Raw genomic sequence first — 20,814 nt, 5'->3', positions numbered from 1 at the left:
TCTGGATTGATCATTCGTGCTGATACGGTGATAAGACATTATTTTGATGATGACAGCTTTAGTATAAATACTCACCAAGACATGAACTGGTATGCAAATACTTAGACTTGGTGACATAAATGCTTAGAGAAATCTTACAGTTACTAAACCTACTTATGAAAACTCCGAACAGTTGCCTAGCTGTTTCCAGTGACACCCTTAACCGTTGGTGTTGTAACTACAAGACAATACTGCTCTCCAAGATGGATGTTTACAGCCTTCCTTCTTCCTCAAGGACAACTTTCTTTGATAGGTGAGGCTGAAGGTGAGCAGCCATGAAACTTGACTATAACCTGGGTGAAAAACAATGGGATCGTCCTAAGCAACACTCGTGCACAGGTGCACCTTATCTGTGTGAAGGAAAGCAGTTCAGGTTTTAATATAATTGGTGTTAGTGTAGATGATAAGAACAACGGTGACATTCCTTGAGTCTGAGATCCACTATTTATCTTGAAGTCGAGTTCAGCATAAATAACATGTGTGAAATGTTTCCCCTACACTGACAATGAGCCTTGATTAATAATTAATAGTATCTCTGTATGCTGAAGGACAATTCATTCCCTGTGCTTGGTAAATCTAGCACTAAGAATGCTTGTCAGCTTCCGTCAGGACGGAGATTTATGATGAAACCTGGAACCAACAGTGAACAAAGACTGGAAAATTCACTTCACACAGACCACTGAACAGTCACTCTATCATAATATTCAGCACTTCTTCTGTTTTATGCATACAAATTAATGAAACCTCAGAACCTTCCTATGATACTACATTTTTAGCTGTTTTCATGTTAGCTGTCTCTTCTGACTAGTGAAGTAATGAGAGACAGATGAGGGTTCATATTTTCATTTAGGCACCTCATCTCCAGCTCAGGTTCATGATTGCAAGCTGGAGGGATAACTCACACCTCTTAGAACTGTCCTGCAAGCACAGATCTTTCATGAGAAACAGTCTTTCCTTGCTCTTAAGTTGAGAGTTGAACCGATGACTGAGTTAGTAAAAGGCCTCTAATGCAATGCCCTGGCCATGGCTCAGAGGAACAAGCAAAAATATTGTGCCAGACTTCCATGAGCTGTGGAGAAGGAGCCTGAAGAAAAGTTGTAGTTTTCCCCTGCTGATCTTAACCTTCAGAATTAGAAAGGTTAAAAGCAGAGAAATATAAAACTGAGTATTCATCTGCTGATTTTCTGCCCTGCTAACCTGCATGTAGCTGAGCTTTCATACTCAACCCCATATACACATACAGTGATGGGTGATTTCCTCATTTTGTTTTTGCTTTCAGATGCCCAGAGAAGCTGGAAGACCAAGAGACTCCCCTTTCTTCAGACTTAAGCATTTCACAGGATGCTCAAGGTATGAAAAGAAAGAATTGAGCCCACGAGTGGCTCACCCAGTCCACCTCCCTGCCAGCACAGGGTTATTCCATACCGTGCATCTACTAATGTTATTTCCAGACTAATTTTAATTTAGGACATTCCTGCTTTTCACTTCTCCTCATTCTAATTATAATCTCCCTATCTACCTGAAATAACCTCCCTTTAAAAAAAAAAAAAAAAAAAAAAAAAGGGATGGTCTTAAAAAAACAACTACAAAGAAATCAATCCCTCATCCATTACCAGGTTTTTCTTTTGTTCTGGAGCCACGTGTGTAACCCGGTTAGACCTGTTCTCTGAATACTGAGGACTGAGCTGGCCTTATGCAAATGATCCCAACCTCATCTGGGTTGTTGTCGTTGCAGACCCAATCAAACGAACAGGAAGTGACCTAAGGAGTTTCCCTATTGGTTGCCCAAGTGTTCAGCAAAATGTTTTAAAATTAATATCACATCCATTTATCTTCACTCCTGGGAGTCTTTAGGAGACATAACCTAGTACCTGTGTTTACCCAACCTACTGTTCCGTAGACAGTTTTCCCATTGCCTCAGTTAAGGATTTCCACTCCAGAATCTGCAGCTAAATGAGGTAAGGTGTTTGGGTTTTGCTTTTTGGGGGTTGTTTGTTTGTTTGTTTTTAGATATACTTCCTTTAAATTAATACCAGTGAGAATTAAAAAAAAAAAAAAAGAGAGAGAAGTGTCTACTGGGCTCATGGCCACCCCATCGAGCCCCTCCCCTCCCACTTTACAACAGCAGCTAAGCTCATCTGATCAAAAGGCTTTTTAAGGTTCAATAAAGACTTCTGTTTTCCTGTTTTTAACTTGTATCTTACTTCTGTTTAAATATTTCTGTTGTGTTTGTGTCTGATTGGGGCCAGATCTGCTGCCTTTATTTACCCAGAATGTCATTGACTTTGAATTGAGCCAGTGGCTTCGTCAGCATTACTTAAAGTTTCCTGAGGATCCTTTTTCTTAAGATATATGTAATAATATTCTGGGTCCTAAATCTGCTGATTTTGTTCACAGAGTGGTCATCTATTCAGTAAGACGAGGGGCGAGAAAGTGGACCTTGTCAATAGCATTGAGAGTGCTGGTGTCGCAGAACTGGGAGACACTTTACAATGACAGTGTTCTGTTCCTTTTAGTGATGAGGATGTTGATGATGACTGTGCCGATAACAAAAAATCCTAAAGTACATTTATAATTTGGCTCGGTTTTATGCTTAAGGCAATTTCTTGGCAGTTCCTCTGGTGAGGGGGATTCTGCCAATCTTCGTCCCTTCTAAACGAAAGCACGGCACAGACCCAGTTTAAGCACTGGGTAGGTAAATACAGTGTGAATAGAGGCCTGCAGTGTCTTTGCCTGTTTAATTTGTTTCTCTTCCAGTGGTAATTTTATTTGAATAGAACCAGAATTGGCCCCTTAAGGTATGACAGCTGTTTAAGTAATGGTAGAAGTGAATGTAAAGAAGAAGTTGCTCAAAATCTATACTGATTTTATAAAATATGTGTAATGCTTGTAGTGATAAATGTTTGCATTTCACCACATGAGACATTTTAGGCATGTATTCTTGTGTATATGGTTATAAAGTTCTGAATTTTATCAGTAAAGTGTTTTTGGACTGCTTCATCTAAAACTATCATATGTCATATTTGCTTCTGAAGTACATCCAACTGTCCTTTTTTCCCTATTCTTTAGACAATGAAAATGACAGAAATGAGCCTTGAGGTAAAAGTTTCATTTAGTGATTTTATTTGCACTTGTGTCACATAGGACCATGTTAAATATACCTGTCTTGTACCAGTATTTCCTGTAATTTTTGAAAACTTGAGTGGAATAAAAAAAAATTTATTCCTTTAAGCTTTGTTTTGATAGCAGATTTGCAGGTAGCAATCCAAGCCAATTTTCTGATATCTGTTTTGCACTGTAGAAAATACCAGAGCTGGAAAATACAGCAGTTTTATATTTAATGCGAATGAAGAAATCAAAGAAAACACTTGCAAGTAAAACTAGAAAAACAACAAATATCACAGTTAATGACTGTTTAATTCCTGGCCCTTACAGTTTTCAAAACCAGAAGTGATTGTTGTGATAACAACATAGGACTTCCCCCAATTTTTCAGAGTTTAATTAGGTGACTTGAAGCAGAGCTTGTCTTCTAGAAAACTTCCAATCTTGAAAAAACAAGTCTAGCAGTCCAGTGATGGGAAACTCATCACAACTTTCTTAAGTGCTCCAGTAATTAAATACCATTCCTCTAAAAATATTTTATCTCATTTTCAGTCTGGCATGGTCTAGATTCAGCATTCAGACACCTGATTTTGCTGTTTTTTGATGGTTAGTGCAAAGTTTCCCTGGGTAGCAAATTCCTGTTTCTTGTGTAGGTAGACGGGGACAAGTGTGTCTGTAGCCTTGTCTTTGATAATTGTGATAGTCCAAGATCCACAGGCTATTTCTTCTCATGGAAAAACTTACACTACAGTGAACCTGTTTCGCTACAAGCTTTTCCATCCTTTAATCACTTCAATGGTCCCCTCTAATTTTTCAACATCTGCTGTGAAATTTGAATGTCAGAACTGTAGGAACAGCAGTGCCAAGCACAAAGGTAATAGGAGTCAGTATCCTGGGAGTTCAGGATCAGGGGTTTATAAAGTGTGCCCAAGACTGTCTTAGAGCCCTTATCCTCCAGACCCCCTTCTTGCCTTCGAGCATTGGTCCTACGTGTGGAGACAAGGTTAACATTGGTAGAGTTGACGTTGTTTGCTTGCATTTTTTTTCCGTTTTGCTAGTCCTAGTGTCATTTGTAAAGCCTATAAGGGTGGTGAAAAAGTATATTTTTCCCAATTCATAGTGGTAAAGGATCTCATATCAGACCAGATTAATGCTTTGTTTGCCCTCGCACAATTAGGTAGCCCTTCAGAGCAATTTATAGGGTGACAACAATATATATTACCCGAGTCGTGGTGAGATCAAGTAATTGAATGTGATCTGTTTAACATGGGATATTATTGCCTTCACCTGAGAGATGCGCTGTGGTATTCCCATAGTAATTTCATATTACTTCAGATATTCTCAGGGTGTTGTGAGTTTTCAGCAGCGATGGAAACAGACAATAGGACAATTGGACAAAGAAAATGAAATCATTTGGCTTCCACGGAATTTCCTTATTTTTTTTTCATTCCCAATAAATATTATTGTTAACATCAGTACTTTACAAGGTAACAAATTGCAATGGAGAGACATCAAACTAAAAAGGAAAAATCATCCAGAGCCACAGGTGAAAAGAGGTTAGAGAGGAAAAGGAGGATTTCTGTAGGTGCTTCTGTGTCCAGACAGGACTGACATGTTAGCTTGTTGCCTGTCCCACAGCAATTCACACCAAAAAACCCCTGCAAGGATGAAATTCTACAACTGCTGAAGAAGTAAATATTTATATACAGTTCTCACAGAAGAGGATTAATGATTTTATTGCCTCAGTGAACTCAGAGAACTGCCCAAGAACCATGACACCTTTCCAGAATCGACATTTACCTTCCCTCACTTGTTCACCCCTTACACAGTCTTTATAAACATGTCAAACTTAAGTCTCAGGACCAAACCATTCAGCCTTCTCCCAGGCAAACTCTCCACTGATGCAGCGTAGCCGGGTCTATTCTGCAGAGTCTAGAGTTATGTGCTTTCTATTGCTGTGTACTTGCTTAGATTCAGTTCCCACACAAGTGTCTGAGCTCTTTCTGCAATACGATGAATACCATCTCTGTGAACTGGAGCAATGACCTACTGTATGGAGAGACAGGTTGGAAAGTGGGTGCTACAGGGCAGACCTGTCTGGCTTAAAAATTGGTCAGTGTGCCAAGACCAAGCTATGGATAGAGATGAGTGACCTCTTCTTTTTCTGATGGTAATGTGACCACCCTTTATAGGATTTTCTGTGCTCTCTTTCTCATTGGCCTTCCTACAGTTGTAAAGTAGGTATTCTTGTTGAAGACTAGGCGTTCCTGCGGCAAGCAGCACATAAAAAGAAAAGGGTCACAAACTTAATTGTCAGTTGTCATTGCTAATGACACACGATGTTAGGATGTGGTAGAACCAAATATAAAGGCTTTGCTGTACATGAGGAAATGAACAGAAATGTTAATGATTTTTGTAGCTTGCACAGTTTGTGATGTTTAGTGAAGGAGTCTCTGCCCAGTCTCACAGATTGGTTACTATTGAGCTTTCAAACATAAACTCATGGAGTTTTCTTCCTAACAGCAAGTGCCTTGTGAGCACCAGTGAAGTCCAACACCATCTTCAGCAAAGCGTGTGGTTTCAGCTGCTCAGCCAGCCTAGTGTTCAAGGGTGCTTCAAGATCTGTAACCACAAATGTCTGCTTCTCTTTCTCCCTGTCCCTGCTTCAGCACACTCTGCAGATTACAAATCCTTGATGGACCAAGGATTTATTTCAGTGGGTTTTCGAGAAAAGGGTACATTGCAAACTTGGTAAGGGTTAAATTCATAAGTAACACTGCTGATAGAAAGGGTAAGCAAGGAAGGGTTTGTTCACACAGCTGGTATATGGAAAAGTAAGGATTAATTTGGTATCTGTGGAAGTCATCAGGGGTCTTTCTTGGTATGAGAGCTACTTTTAGCTCTACTGGGGATGCAGCTTGCACCAAATCTCTCACTGAATGCCTAAAATACTTGGGACATTTGTTGGTCATTGGTCTATAGACGGGTGAGAATGAGTAAACATGGAGTCATGTAGCCAGTGGAGCAATCAACTGGCATTTGGCATTTTGCGTGTCTCCCTCTGAGGAAGAGCCCTCAGAGGCTTGTTTTCCAAAAGCTGACATTGCGCGTGGTTATCATTACCTATTCCTCTCCTGATCTTGTGAAATGTGCTCCACAGGAAAGAGTGAGAACTAGTAGAGAAAACAGCTAGCTGGGGCTGGATAATCACTGGTTATAGACCAATAAGATGGGGCAATAAAAGAGAATTGTTTTACAGTGGTGAAAAGAAAGTCATTCTACTTAAAGGATCTGCAAACACATAGAATAAAAAAACAAAGTTCCTGCCTATTGTGGAGGAAGGATACAGACATAAACACTTGAGATATTTCCTCAGCTCACAATCAGATGTAGCCAGAATAGTCTCCTGAGCCCCTACAAGTCTGTAAAAATTGAACAACTATGTGTAAAAATATGGTCTAATGTCCAAATTACTAGTGCCATTATCAGAAGAATTGTCTTTGTTTTTTAAAACCGCTCCGGTTTTTCTTTCATCTAGCAGTGAGCAGGTAACTAATTTATATTGCTATATAATTAAAGAACCCATGTAAATCTGCCCAAGATGCTATGGTCAGGAATCAGACTAAGTCCATGATATAATGATTACCCCCAAACTTTTAAAATTATTTTCACTGAAACATGTAATTATTATTATGCAACAGTTTAGAAGCTAACATCTTGATGATGCACTTTCAAAGTATGCTTGGTTAAGTAATTGTCTCATAGATTGGCATGGCTATGGAGGGGCTTTATCAGGGAGTCGAAGTCTGACACATTTAAGGGCACTGTTCTCATCTCTTTTGCAGTTGGATCCAACATACTACACACATAAAACAAACTTTACTTGTCATATTCCCAGGCAGCTGCCCTGACAGAGAAAGATGAAAAAGTTTTAAAAGTTTTAAAAGACTGAATTAATAGGTGATTAGATGAGTAAGATATCCTTACAGACTTATCAAAAGTGGGATGTACAATATGAAATAGATATAATTTTTCCTTCATTTAGTGACTTGTAGGTATCCTTACCCTCCCTAAGACTTTTTTTGATGGAGCTGTAATACTTTGTAAGAACAGGTAGAAACTTCTCTTCCGTCTTTAAAATCTCAAGTGATTAAATGTTTTTGGATGACAGTCAAATTGTAGTCAATCCAGTAAATTTTTCTTAGTCTGCCTGTAGCCACTCCCAGTGTGCATACACTCACATAAGCATACTGCACTAAGTATATGCACATGCTCATCCCTTATCTCCTGCACAGGTTTTCTCGCTTTACTTTTTAAAATAGGAATGCACGTATTTGCCCCAATTTTGTTTGCTAATCTGAATAATTCCTTAATTTAATCCTTTAAAATGCAAAGTGATTTGGTACATGTGTATTTTGTCGGTAGGTACAAAGCAGTGACTCTCATTGTCCCGCAGCGAGCGGGGGCTGCTCGTGCTGAGAACCCTGGCCCAAGCTGTGTGTGACTTCCACGCCTGCTGGTTTGCCTTGTGCTGCAGTAGTTTTTCTTGCAGAAACACATGCACAGCCTGAGAGCTGGTGTGCCCCTCCCGACACCCTGCACTACGAGCAGCTCTAGTACCAGCCCGGCTCTTCTATGCTGGCAGGGATATAATGCAGAGATGTGCAGATGCAAAGGTGTTAGCATAATCAGTGCTACCACACATGTGAACAGCTAAGAGGGCTTTGGGTCATTTAGAACTAAAGTATCAGCCTGCCTTATGCTATGACACATCTTCAGTATTAAAAATCTTACGGAGATTTAATCATTAAAGATAAAAAGAAAAGAAGAAAAAACTCCCCAGCACCTGAAAATAGCTGTTAGAAGGATCTCTGCTAACACTCTCTTCCTCGAACAGTACTAAAGTTGGTGTAATTCACATGGTAATAAATCTCCTTTTGAAGAAAACAGTTGTTTGAAATAGTCTGGAAATATTTTTATTGGTTTTGTTGGTGGAACCTGTTCTAGTTACCTTGGGGACTAAGTGAGATACATAACTGCCCAGGGAAGCAAAAAGAACTGAGGGAAGCGAGCTTTTCCTCCTTTTCTGACTCCTCCAGCCTCCAGCCTAGAGAGCAGCCACAAACTCCGCGGTTGCTGTGAGAGCTGGCACTCCTGTGTCACAGATAGGTAACTGAAGATTACGGTTTTGTCTGTTTTACTGGTTGCAGGCTTATGGTGTTTGAAAGAAGCTTCCTTGGCCAGGTCAGCCAGTCTGACTACGTAAAAGGCAAAAAATGAGAGGAAAAAAATGAAACTAAAAATAAAAAAAGAGAAATAAAAGAAATGACGAAGAGAAGGAATAGAAGTGATCAGCTAAAGAGGAGGAACAGGATTGCAACCTTCACATTCTAGGTAACGTTTGAGACAGTCAAATCTGGTAGTCCACAGAGGCTGAATTTCAGGATTACTGTGGTGCAGTTCTGCAGAGGGTTCCCTGGTGACCATGTGCACAACAGCCATGTTAGGCAAGTTTATTGCTTCCAGCGCAGCTGCTCTGTGGTGACATTACTGCCTGTTTGCAGTAATGTCCTAGCTTAGTATTTGATATTTTCTGTCTTTTATAAACAATTCTACATAACAGACTGAATTGCATTTTGGTTACTTGGACAACTTGGAATAACTACGCTTCCACAGAACAGAAATTTTGAATTTCAGCCAGCTCTGCTTAGGAATTTCTGGCTCATTTTCAGGATCATACATGGGTCAAGGGCAGCTTTTCTGATTTAATACTTCAAGTGTAGATTTAATTGTTTGGCTAACTTAACATTCAAAACTCTACTAGGCACATAAAAGCCATGATGCATAAAAGAATCTTGGTTTCAGTCTGAACAAGTCTCAAAAACCCCACGATCATCCTAATTCATCTGCATGTTGAAATTTTTGCTAGAGACGTGATGCAATGGATAGCAATGGAGCTTGAGCTGGAAGATATGAGTTGGACTGACGTCCATTGACTTGTTATATGACTTAAGCAAATCATTTCAGCTCTGTGTCTCAATTTTCCTATTTGTAATAAGCAGGTAATGCTAGTTCCTTCCTTCATTTCTGTGCTTTGTGCTACTTACTGCCTGCGCTGTCTGTGTGGACTCTTCCTTCTCTGCTCTATTGTTGTCAGTGTTTCAGGAGCAATTCCATCACTGTAGATGCTTTTACAGTAGATGAGCCCTGCAGGCTTAATTTTCAGAAGAACCTAAAAGTAGCCCAGTTCCCAGCTGAGTACATACTTCTCATGGACTTCATTTTTGCTACTTTTTTTTTTTTTTTTTTAAGTAGTAGATTAAGGGTTGTGTGTGTATGTTCATATGTGTGTGTGTATGTTCATATGGGACCGCAAACCCTCCCAGTGCTTCAGGTTTTCTTTCTCTCCCAGGAAAGTTCCTTTACTGCTTACATTTAACTTGTTGCTTTTTCCTGCTAATTTTCGAACCACTGTGTCTCAGCTGATTTTTCTTTATGTATTTTGTATGACACCTCTTCTGACTTAGGTCTTAGAACAGTGTGTTACTTTGACCTGTTGAGGTTTCAGCTGATGGAAAAGTACAGTATTGAGCTCTCCTCTGACACCAGGCTATGCTGTAGCAAAGGACTATTTATGAAGCAGGAGAGAGTTCACGTAAGAATCAAAAGAGTACATTTGTACAAAACCCAAAGGGAAAAGCTCTATTGTCAAACCGGCCCAGGCTGTTGAGGCAGATGCCTGGCTTTGCTCTTTTGTTTATATTCCAACAAATCAAAGCTGACCTGTGTTGTTATCGGAGTAGAGCAGCAGGTGCAAAAAAATAACTCTGCTGCCAACTCAAACGAAAGGGTAAGACTAATACCCTCTGGGAGGTATTGAGAAGATAACAGAGAGCCATGCCAGCAACTGAATTAACGGCTCTATTTACGGTGGGTTTTACTTAATAACCTGCTCCTAACACTGACACATAAATACTCCATTGTATTGTTCAATGCAACCACTGGAGAAATCAATGGAAACAGGATGGGCAGCTCTCATTGTGCCAGACGAGAAGGAGCGACACCATGGAAGTGTTGCTCCTCTAACTGCAGGCAGCAGAGAGAAGGAAGCTGTTCTCGTCTTTTACAAAAGTGAGGAGACATTGTTTCCCACAGCTTCTTGCCTTACCTATAGAAGGCGGTTGCAGAGCAAGGAATCTTCATTCCCTCCATTTTCTGATTGCTTTTAATGAAGCCAGGGAGCATAAATGAGCCCCTGTATATATGTCAGCTACTGTCCCCGTGCCATGTGGCTCTGGGAGGCTCAGGGCTTTCTCAAGTCCTGGGTGCGTGGGGCGAGCAAGCCTGCTGCTACACCCAGGGGTGAAGCTCTTGTGCAGCCAGTGGAGTGGGATGCCAGGGCAGTGGTCTTGCAATCTCTTATTCTTTACACAATAAATACAATATGAAGAAACCTCATGGACATAGCTGGGCTCCAAATAAATGTTTACTAAACACACACAAACATGCAAGCCTGAAAGACAGTCAAAGTAAATGGTCCGACAGCAGGTTTCTGAAACAGTCAGTGAGCCCCATTGAACTATTTCAGTGATAGCTACCCGCTTGGGGACACTTCCCTTTGCAAACAGCTGCCCACCTTGGGATACTTGGCAGTCTAGAGAGGAAGGCAGGGGGAGCAGGCCGGCTGGAGCTATCACACAGGTGGGATCAGCGAGTCCCAACTTGACACGTGGCTGACCCAGGCAGAGGAGTTAAAAGTCAGCCATATGAACCAACCCTGTCGGCCACACAGAAAGATCCTTCCCACCATGAGCCCTGCACTGCCTCTGCAGTGTCTCCTCCTTGAAATACCCTGTTGCTATCATGCCAGCAAAAGAGTGTGATCAGATTGTGGTTATTCAGGCTGTAATAAGGTATAAACACTGCTATTGACTGGGTTAGTCCTCCAGCAAGATGCCTAATTTAGGATAAAACACTTTATGCTCAGCTTCCAGCTTCCCCATCCTAGCTAATTTGTGCTGTGTTCCTCATGTATTTAATGAAGAAACACAATTAGTTTGTTGATTGAATTAATCAATTCATGAAAAAATAGTCCCAATAGGAAAAATCTGCATGTTCCCCAAGACACTTTCCTGGTTTTGGTCTCTATCCCGTGTTCCTTATTCTGTTTAGTTCTCACTCAGAAACCAGTCCCAAAGAGGAAACCTGCAGTTTCCAAGCACCTTTATAAAAACAAAACGTATGAAACAGATTTTACAAAAGGGAAAAGAGAAAAAAAAAGGATCTTTTTATTTTGGAAGTAGGCAAATTACTGGTTGTTACTGTTGAAAACCAGACTAGTCCCATAACAAAAGGGAAGTGCTGGTGGTGATAGTGGTTAAAATAAACTTCTTCATGAAATACTGGCTGCTGCAGCAGCATACATGAGAGTCTCTATATCTGAGTTGCTGTTACGTCAGAAACACTTCAGCACCTAATGAGAGCCAAACACGAATACAAACACAATTATTATTGTTATTATTGTCCTTGCAGTAATAACTGAACAGTCACACACGTTGCATTAACAGTATGGAAAGCAGTTCCCTTGATATGCTGTTAGTCTTTAATGCGATGGAAAGAGAAGCTGTCGTGGAAGGTAGAGGGAAGTGGTTGGAGAACCAGAGCCAAGGGAAAAGGAGAAGGTGTTAGAACACGATGGTAATACTTTGTTAGCTGATGAGGTTCTTGTGTAATTATAGACATGTGGCTTGTCAAGCTACAGGGGCATCTAGAGTGCTTTTTGGCCATTTGTATATTTAGTGTATTGTAAGCAAAAGAAAGGTGTTTAGCAAAAGGAGATTAGGGAGATGAGCTGGCTCCTGGTTGAAGGAAGGATATACCAGAGAGATAGGAAGGACATGAAAGGAGGTGTGGAGTTGTTCCATGAGGTGTGGTATTAAGTGCTGAAACAAGAATAAAGAGCAAAGGCAGTTTTTCCCATTATTGTGTTTTCCAAGACTCTGTATCCCCGAGGCTAGACTGATGAATCTATGGCAAATGACTTCTAAATATTCAGGAAAAATGGCTGACCGAAATTATCATGAACTTGCTGAGGTGGTGCAGACAGTAATGAAAGCAGTGCCATACACCGGTCAAAGCCATGTTTTGCAGCACCAACTCTGAAAAATAAAAAAAGAAAAAAGCCTGCTTTTTTTTTTTTTTTGCCAGTTTTTAGTAAATATATCTACTTGTTCCAAACGTTTTAAGGATATGTTAAGGCAAAACCGACATGAACATTTATCACAAGAAATAAAACTTTTTCGTGATTCAGTTTTGTCTTAGCTCTATGACTAGCAATTTCACCAATAATATACAGATCTGTGCACAGATCTTCTGCAAGAGGAGAATGAGCTTTCTGACAGTAAAATAAATGATTATATTCTTTTTTTCATATTCAAAAACTAGTGGCATGGCAAGAAGAAGCACATCTAGCCTGTGATGTGCCAAGGAAGCATGGATCCCAAACACTGGATCCTTGTTAAGTGGCAGGTTCCGGTTCACTGGTTCCTCTGCTAAGGTAACATAACTATGGATAAAATTTGCAGAAATACCAACCTTTGGCACTTAGCACTGTCAGACACATCTATGCCTTGAGGACTCTCTGTTCACAGTTGGCCTTCTGTTTGCTTCTGATTTAGAAAAACAAACAAACAAAACCTCTTTTAAAATTCTCCATTTTATTTTCATTATACTAATAAGTACCTTGAAAATTGAAGCCAGTTCATATGAAGATTGCTGATTGTGAAAAAAAGGGGTCAGAGAAAAAACAGCCTATGAGCCTTTGCATATCTTCAAGTAAATTTTTTTTTTTTTTTTTTTGCATTCATAAAGTGAACTTTGTTCTCTCTCAAAAAGGAAACTGAACTATGGTTTTGTCTTTAAATTACATCGTTAAAAGAGAGATAAGAACCAAACCCAAACCCTGGAGCGGAGGGATAGCTCAGATAGAGATCTAAATCCTACCTTTTCTACCCAAGCTTCTCTTTAGTTAAAATACATATGCAAGATTTTGAAGCATCCATATGAACATGTTAAAACAACCACCACATATCTCTTACAAATGTAGCCTTGTAGTGAATCATGAAAATCAGATCTTTAGTAATAAAAGATTCCAGTCAAGCTTTATTTGATTTTGTTTATCATGATCCTATCTGTAATGTAGGTAAATGTTAAATGCTTCTTTTCCATTCATCTTCCTTTTTCTGGTCTTTCAGTTTACCTTCATGTATACATTTAATATACAAGGTTCAAAGAAAACAAAAGAATAAACCCAACTCTTCCTTTCCAAGAGCCCACAACAGTAAATGATCAATGTCTCCATGTGGTCTCTGAAAGCTCACCAAGAGTCAGTTTTGCACATGCAAAAGTGGGTTTATGCATATGAACCACAGCTGTATACACCAAAAATATAGAAGCATATGAATGTGCAGAAAGGTGTAGAAGGGAAAAAGATTGGCCCTAAAGCCCCAAACGAGAATACTGAATATAAAGAGTTTGGGAGATTATTTAGAAAATTTTCTTATAAAAATGATTCCTTGAACTTCACACTCACAATGTGATTCAGTAAACACATTTTGTTACTGTGGCCCAAAGGTACATACAATGGACTAAAACGAAATGCATCAAACACTCAGTATGTTACACAACAAATATTGAGTGTGATCATAGTGTCTCTTCATATGAACTTTCTTCAAAGCTTTCAAAGAGTTTCGAAACAAATGTTTATGGGGTATGTTTGCAATGGTGTTAGTGGTGAGTCTTGAGATTTTCATCAGTCAGGCCAAGCTGCACAGGCTGTCATCTGAATGGTACCTTGCAGGTCATAGCAAAGTGGTCCAAAACTGAGCTTTTTGTTGTGAAGTGGATGCCTGCAGGGACTCGGTCTGCAGATGAGTTGTTTCTTTTGTGGCTTCCCTCTGCTTTTTAGGAACTAAAACAAAGGGGTGGAAACAAGGAAGTGTGTGATGGCTACATGTGAATCTACATGGCCAGAAGAGATCCTTACACACTGCAGAAAAGGTCATATCTGAAAGTGAGCTGTGGCGGGGGTTACATCTTATCTGGGAGTTTGGCACAGACACAGAGGATGAACCAGAGACCTTTGCAAAATAGACAGATAGAGATCATAGGGCAATCTCAGGGTCAGCCATAATTGTATGTATAGGTACCCTGGCTCAGAATAAGACCCTGGAGCCCTGGTAGTAATACACAGTAAATGAGAGGGGGAAAAACAAAAACAAAAACAAAACCAAAAAAACAAACCAAAACAACAGAAGACCCAAAGCTTATGGTAACATGCAAAGAGGCTCTCAACATTCATATATTCCATTTGTACCTGCCCTTACCACCACTGGAGATGTAAAATAGGTGGTTGGAATGCAAAGCAGCTAATTGATCATATACATTACAAGTACAATGCATATATCTTTCTGAAGTAACCGTATGTGTAAAGCAGGTCCACCTGCTTTGTTGTACATGTCCTTTGTTTCTGGTGTCTTGAAAACTCGACCCACTTGGTTGTCTTTTGATTTTTCAAGAAAAAGATTAAGATCCAGATTCTGTTCCTCTGCAGCTGCAGTTATTACCCAGTATCATTTATTTTAGATTGTTGTTTAAGTGCTTGACTGTAATCCAAGGTTCAGTAATGATCTAAAATATTTAACATACTCTGTAGATACTTGTTCCATAAACTCGAAGCCTTGAAAAGCAGGGATTGTGTCTTCACTGTGTACATAACATACTTCAAAGAAAATCGGCCCAGGTGAAATCTACATTTGAAGTTCAGCCATGATGGTAAAAGGGGAAAAATGGGGAAGGATCCCATAGGTAAATAAACAAAAAAAGAGATCCACCCTTTTGGACGCGCCAGGAGGAGCTGCACTGAGCTTGTCTCAGCTAGAAGTCACTCTTAGACTTTGCATAGCTTATGGGTGGAGTCATAGTTGAATAGTTTCAGTCAGTTTTGCCTTAGACATCTTTTTTTGTGTTTTGCATAGAGTACATAGCTTTACAGCCAGAAGGCTGTAGGCCCCCTTCCGCTATGGGGTTCACACCCCCTCATATTTGTAATTAATGAGACCCTTAGTTCAGTTCAGTGTTGTAACATAAGCAACTGCACAAATCAATCACTCTGGTTGTAGTACTTTAGGATTCACTCGTTTTCTCTGTACTGCTTATTTGCCTTGCATAGCTGTCTATGAAAGATTCCGGTTCAAAAAAAAGGAGAAACTCATTATGTGGATGTTAAGACTCATTGGGTTGAACATGGAAATGGGGATCAGAGTAATTTATTTTCAGAGTACACCTGTAGTGCAATAAAATTTGCATAGAGTGCACTATACAGTGTTCAAGGTTCAAGGACACGTAAATATGTTTTTCTGCAATGTTGGATTTGCTCCATGGGCAGGCCATGGCTCCTTGCTCCTTCCGTTACCACCGTTTACTCAGGGTGGTCAGGCGGTCAAGGAAGACAAGAAGAACAGAGTAAATGATCTCCTGTTACTGCCAAGCTGCTGAGTTTTAGCCTGGTTAAAGCTCCTCCTGACTCCACTGAGAGCTTTCACTAAGCTCAGGGTTTGGTCTGTGAATACCACCTGATATATTCAATGTAGGCGAAAGATTTTTTTTTTTTTTTTATGCATTCATCCCTTCTCTTCGGACTCTCTCTAGAAAGAAAGTTGCTTGAACACCAGTGCACAACTGTATTTAAATTTGCTGATTGAGTAAAGTGTTATTTGCTTCCTCTCATAACTGTGCTATGTTCCTAGTAGTGTTATAAGATTATACTACAGAGATGGCTCCTCCTCAGTGGAAAAGAACAGAAATGTGTGTACAGATACCTGCAATGAACACACACGGAGGTATATGTGTGTGTATATGTGTATATAAATACCTGTGTGTATATACACATATGATATTTCATGTGTGCTTTCATTTATAATGTACCATGTCTTAGTAGAGAGACAGATCCCAAGATCTTTACATGGTTTTCCAAAATCTCAGCTTAGCTAGAATCCCTTTTTAACGTGGTTTCCTGAGGAAATGAGGCTTCTGTGGTTATTCTGTCTGTGTGTTGGCTTTTGCATTTGGCCTGTAACAATCTTTGAGTCCCATCACTAATTTTAATTAAATTTGATATGGGGTAGAAGTCTCAAAGATATGAAGTTCTTACAGGATTAATGAAAACTGGCTGCCAAGTACAGGAGGAAAATCTATTAATACGCCATCTGAAAGAAAGAGGGAAGCTTGAGCTCACTCCTTTGAGACAATGAGATATTATGAATGCCCCAACCGTGGGAAAAACTTCAATCAGTGCTAACATCTTACTAGACACTAGAGAATCCAACCACAAGATACACATTCATAGGAAACCAGGCTTCATTAGTTCCACCATTCGCTTTGATACATGGCATATGATTAAAAGAAAAGTGAACATATTATATGCCCTTCCCCTTGAGGCTTCACACCCTTTAACCAGGTTTGTCTGTACACAAGGGAGATTTGAGGATTTGGCCCTAAACTAATGAAGAGAACACCCCTTCCAATATCCTGACTCAAAATCCTTCCAAGTATGGAATAAGACACTGTTATAAGCATAAATCTGCCGTGAACTTGTATCAAAGAAAGGCATATACAGGGTAAAATGGAGAAAATTGCAGTTTAGTTTTCATAGGGAAAATATTCTTGCGCATGATGCTGTACACTTCCAAGCGAAGGCGTGGAAGTTACGTTTGTAGGACTTTATACCCACCCTGAACAAGGTGCTAGACTGATTTCCAAATAAGGAACACCCTTGCATTAAGGTAAAAGAGGTGACTTGACAATTTTCAAGTCACGTAAAAAATAGTACCTTGAATAATACACAGAACTTAGGGAATGTTTGTGTTAAAGCTAAATCCAGTGCTGTTGCTGTGATTAACGTCATATTGCAATTTCTTCCTCTCATGTGCAATTGTTCCCACAGGTGGTATTGGAAATTAATTAATTAAGTCATTCTGGTTGAGATAACTTATATATCTTTCAAAAATTGGATGTATTGATTGATTAATTTATAAAGCAACTTCCAGGCGCATTATCTGAAAATATTATTAATGTTATTTAGGGATACTGTGGAGAGCAATTGTCTGCTAGACTGTGATGGGGAAGAAGATTTTAAAGGAAAATAACTGAAATCTGAATCTAGGGAAACAGCTGTCAGAGTGCTGCTTCTCAGATCTCTAACGTGCAATTGGGTTTTGTTACTGCTGGGGTGGAAAAACTATGCAAGACACATGCTGGGATTTATTTAACGATCCATAGCTTCAGCTGCTGAATCTGTGTCATAGGAGCTTTTGGGTTGGAAATTCACCTGCACAGAAGCTTGAACATAAAAATCATTTCAGTTCATATGCACACATTTTCCCAGACGCATTTTTGTTTGCACAAGTATCAGGCATGAAAATCATGCAGAAGTCCAGAAACTGCGGAAGTTGCAGAAGGCAAAACCACGGTACCTGAAGTTTTGAGATGGATTCTGAAAATGTGGCTTCAGATCAATAAGTTGAAACTCAATATTAAGTGCATACTGTGATTTTTTAAAAATACGTGAATTTACCAAACTAAATTCCTAAGAGTACATTGATAATCCTCAAGTTTTATAGTTTTCCCAGAATACCTGGTATTCTACCTCACCTCTATTTGATACTGTAATAAGGTCCTCATCATTAATGCTGCGTTCATTCATACCTAATTTTCTTAAATGATTAAAACCCAAGTTAAATAAATAGCTTGATATACCATCAACCTGTACAATATCGGAAGTGTATGCATTGACTGTCAAACATGCAGTATTGCTTAAAAGTTCTTATATATCAAGTATATGAGATAAATTATATTCATGTTATATGCTGAACGTTTTTATAATCAGTGTAATAAATTTAAATGCCTCCTTATACTTTCTCACAATACAAAGTCACTTGACTTTAACATGGAACTAAAAGATGTCTTCTCTTCAACTGGCATGAATTTACTGACTGTTATGACAGTCAGCTTTTATTTGGCCAGAAGGGGACAATAGGTATCTCTCTCTTGTTTTATACTCCCACATACCTGCTACGAGGAATTAAATTCTCCTTGCTGGTAGCCACCGAGTCACAGATTGTCTAGAATTAAGAGTGGAAAGCAACTGTTGAGACATCCATGGTTTGATGTTGCCATTCTGTATAGCTACAAAAAGAGGCCCCATACCAGGTTATACTGTAAAGCACCATTCCCTGTGATAAACTTCCTAAGGCTCTGGAGTTTTAAGTACTTCCCAGTAATTTCTGTCTCTTCCTCTCCCTCTCTAAATATATATATATATGTGGGGAGGGAAGAGTGAGAGAATTGTAACTTTTAAAAGTTAAAATTTATTTTAAACAACAGAGGAAAATACCAACCCAGGTAATTTTCATGCTGTTCTTTAAAACCGAATCTGTGAGTGTTTCTATTGACTCCTTTTTTTCTACCGAAAAGATTGCTGGTGTGAGCTCACAGGGGGTCAGGCTGTGCTCTCAATGGAAGTTTTCTCATTGGCCTCAGTGGGTAAACAGCCAAGACCAGTGACTTGAACTTTCACGAGTCTATTTTGTATTTCACGGTTTATTTAATTCCAAGGTGAAGTCTAGCTGCATGCACATGCCATCCTGATCTCTAACATTTCATTTTTACAAACTTTGCAGCTTTCAATTTAGAATAATTTTAGACAATGGCTTGTTTTTTTTTTTTCTCTGTATTTATATAAGAATAATAATCTGAAGCCTTTATAATATTTAACAAATTGCTTTTCCAAACTCTTGAGGAATGTCTCTAGTTATAATGTATGTTTTTAAACTTTGCAACTTCAAAACACTGAAAGATAATATCAAGAATACCTGTAATTGGGGAATTTTGTATACCTTCACTGGAATGATTAAGTATGTGATGAATATGTGACATTTTTCTAAAATATATTGTAAGTAGGGGTTTTTTAAAGTATAGTTAAAATAAAGGACAGTTTTATTCATGGTGCTAAGGCTAAGATAAGTAGAAAGAAAAGTCTGTGTCACTTAAAAGAAGGAATGCTCTCTTGGGGGTGGTGTCACTCCAAAATGCTGTTTCTGTTACAGTGACTGTCTCATTTTAAGATCTTTGACCATCTGATTTTTCGGTGGTTTGAAATGTATGATCTGTGATATTTGTTACTGAGAAGTGTTATAGACACTGCTGACGCAGATCAGAGAAGAAACTGGGTCAGATGACAAGATATTCCCTGTAATGTTACCTTCCTGTAGCTTTAACATGTGCGTCCTTCTGTGTGAGGGAGTTTCTGAATATGGGTTGTTGTCAACTGTACAGTTTTCTTTGCAATCATTGAAAAGTATTTTCTCTCTCCTAAAAAAATAAGAAAAGAAAAAAAAAAGGAAAACATGTTTAAACCACATTTCTCTTTAAATCGGGGAAAGGAAAAAAAAAAAAAGTAAAACTATTTAGTATTTCATTTCTCAAAGCTTGGCAGTTTTCCTGTATTGCTCTGTCAGAAGCCTTGTCTTTTCATTCGGCTTCATTTCTGATTACAGATTATTCATTTATGGATGGGCAGCTGTAGAAACTTGCTTCTTGCATATGCAAATCAATCATGGTAATGTTTATCATAAGGAGATTTTGTGGCAGTGAAAAAGGGGTTGTGGCAACATGTTCTTGATTTCAATTGTATCTTCTACAAATGGAATTGGCTTCCTCACTTCACCTTCAGTGGATTTTTTTTTTTTTGCCATTTACCTCTTGGACTAGACACCGCTCACTAAGCAAGCTGTTCGATTCACTTACAGATCATGATTTTGGAAGGAGCTGGCAGGATGAGTATCAATTCCAGCAGCAATCTACTCCACCAGCAACCTTCCTGGACAGACGGATATTCCACATGCAATGGTAGGAGGAATTCAATGGCTCTGAGCCATGTTTTCGGGGGGGAGGCAGAGGGGAAGGGGCTACTACACCTTTAAGCATGCACAAGTATTATTTTTCAGTAATACTGATTTATTGGAGTTTCACTTCTGGTAAGAAAAATTTCTGTTTGTTACTTTATAAAAAGCTGAACTCACAACACTAAGATTCAGAAAGTGACCAGTTTATGGTTCATTTCATTACCAGTTCTTTTTCTCAGAATGAATTTAGTGGCTTTGAAAGTGCCAAAAGTTCCCTCTTCTCTGCCCAGAATTCTTTCTCTCTTACCTTTACCCCACATGCCTTCTCTGAACCAACATTACCCTTCAATGCTAATCACCCCTCTGGCTTTCCAGCGGAATAGCCTTTTTGCTCCTTACTGTATTTGCTTTTTCAGCTCAAATTACTACATAGCTCAGACTGGCATTAGAGCACTAGATAGCTTGTGATCTGAGAACTTTTTTTTTTTCTTACTGTTTTCTGATTATATGGCTGTTTATATAAAAATGTGTTCTCGTATATATTCTCTCAGTATAAATATATATATAAGCATATATATATAGTGTTTGATATAAGATTTAAATTATTTTCATCACTCAGTTAACAGGTAAACCTTAAAATCTAAGCAGACAAACATATACTGCAGTTGCTCTAATCCAAATAATGCTGCAACAAAATTTACAATGAAAGTTC

The 20,814-nt window shown here is 39.0% G+C and overlaps 1 protein-coding gene across 2 annotated transcripts in view; it reads left to right on the top strand.

The window, feature by feature from the left end:
• Window positions 1-1,873: 1,873 nt before the first annotated feature.
• Window positions 1,874-20,814, top strand: part of EHF (ETS homologous factor) — a 33,868-nt gene continuing 14,927 nt past the window's right edge. The window contains exons 1-2 of one of the 2 annotated variants that reach the window (XM_074852543.1): window positions 1,874-1,997; window positions 20,007-20,106. In XM_074852543.1, coding sequence (XP_074708644.1) covers window positions 20,010-20,106 — 97 coding nt within the window. In that variant the 5' untranslated portion in view covers window positions 1,874-1,997; window positions 20,007-20,009. Of the gene's footprint in view, window positions 1,998-12,592; window positions 12,698-20,006; window positions 20,107-20,814 lie in introns of those variants that run through there. The other variant, XM_074852544.1, reaches the window with a different exon arrangement.

The sequence above is a fragment of the Strix uralensis genome, chromosome 29 (genome assembly GCF_047716275.1).
Source record: "Strix uralensis isolate ZFMK-TIS-50842 chromosome 29, bStrUra1, whole genome shotgun sequence".
NCBI lineage: Eukaryota > Metazoa > Chordata > Aves > Strigiformes > Strigidae > Strix > Strix uralensis.
Note: the sequence above shows the minus strand (reverse complement) of the source record. Positions and strands in the feature narration are given on the sequence as shown.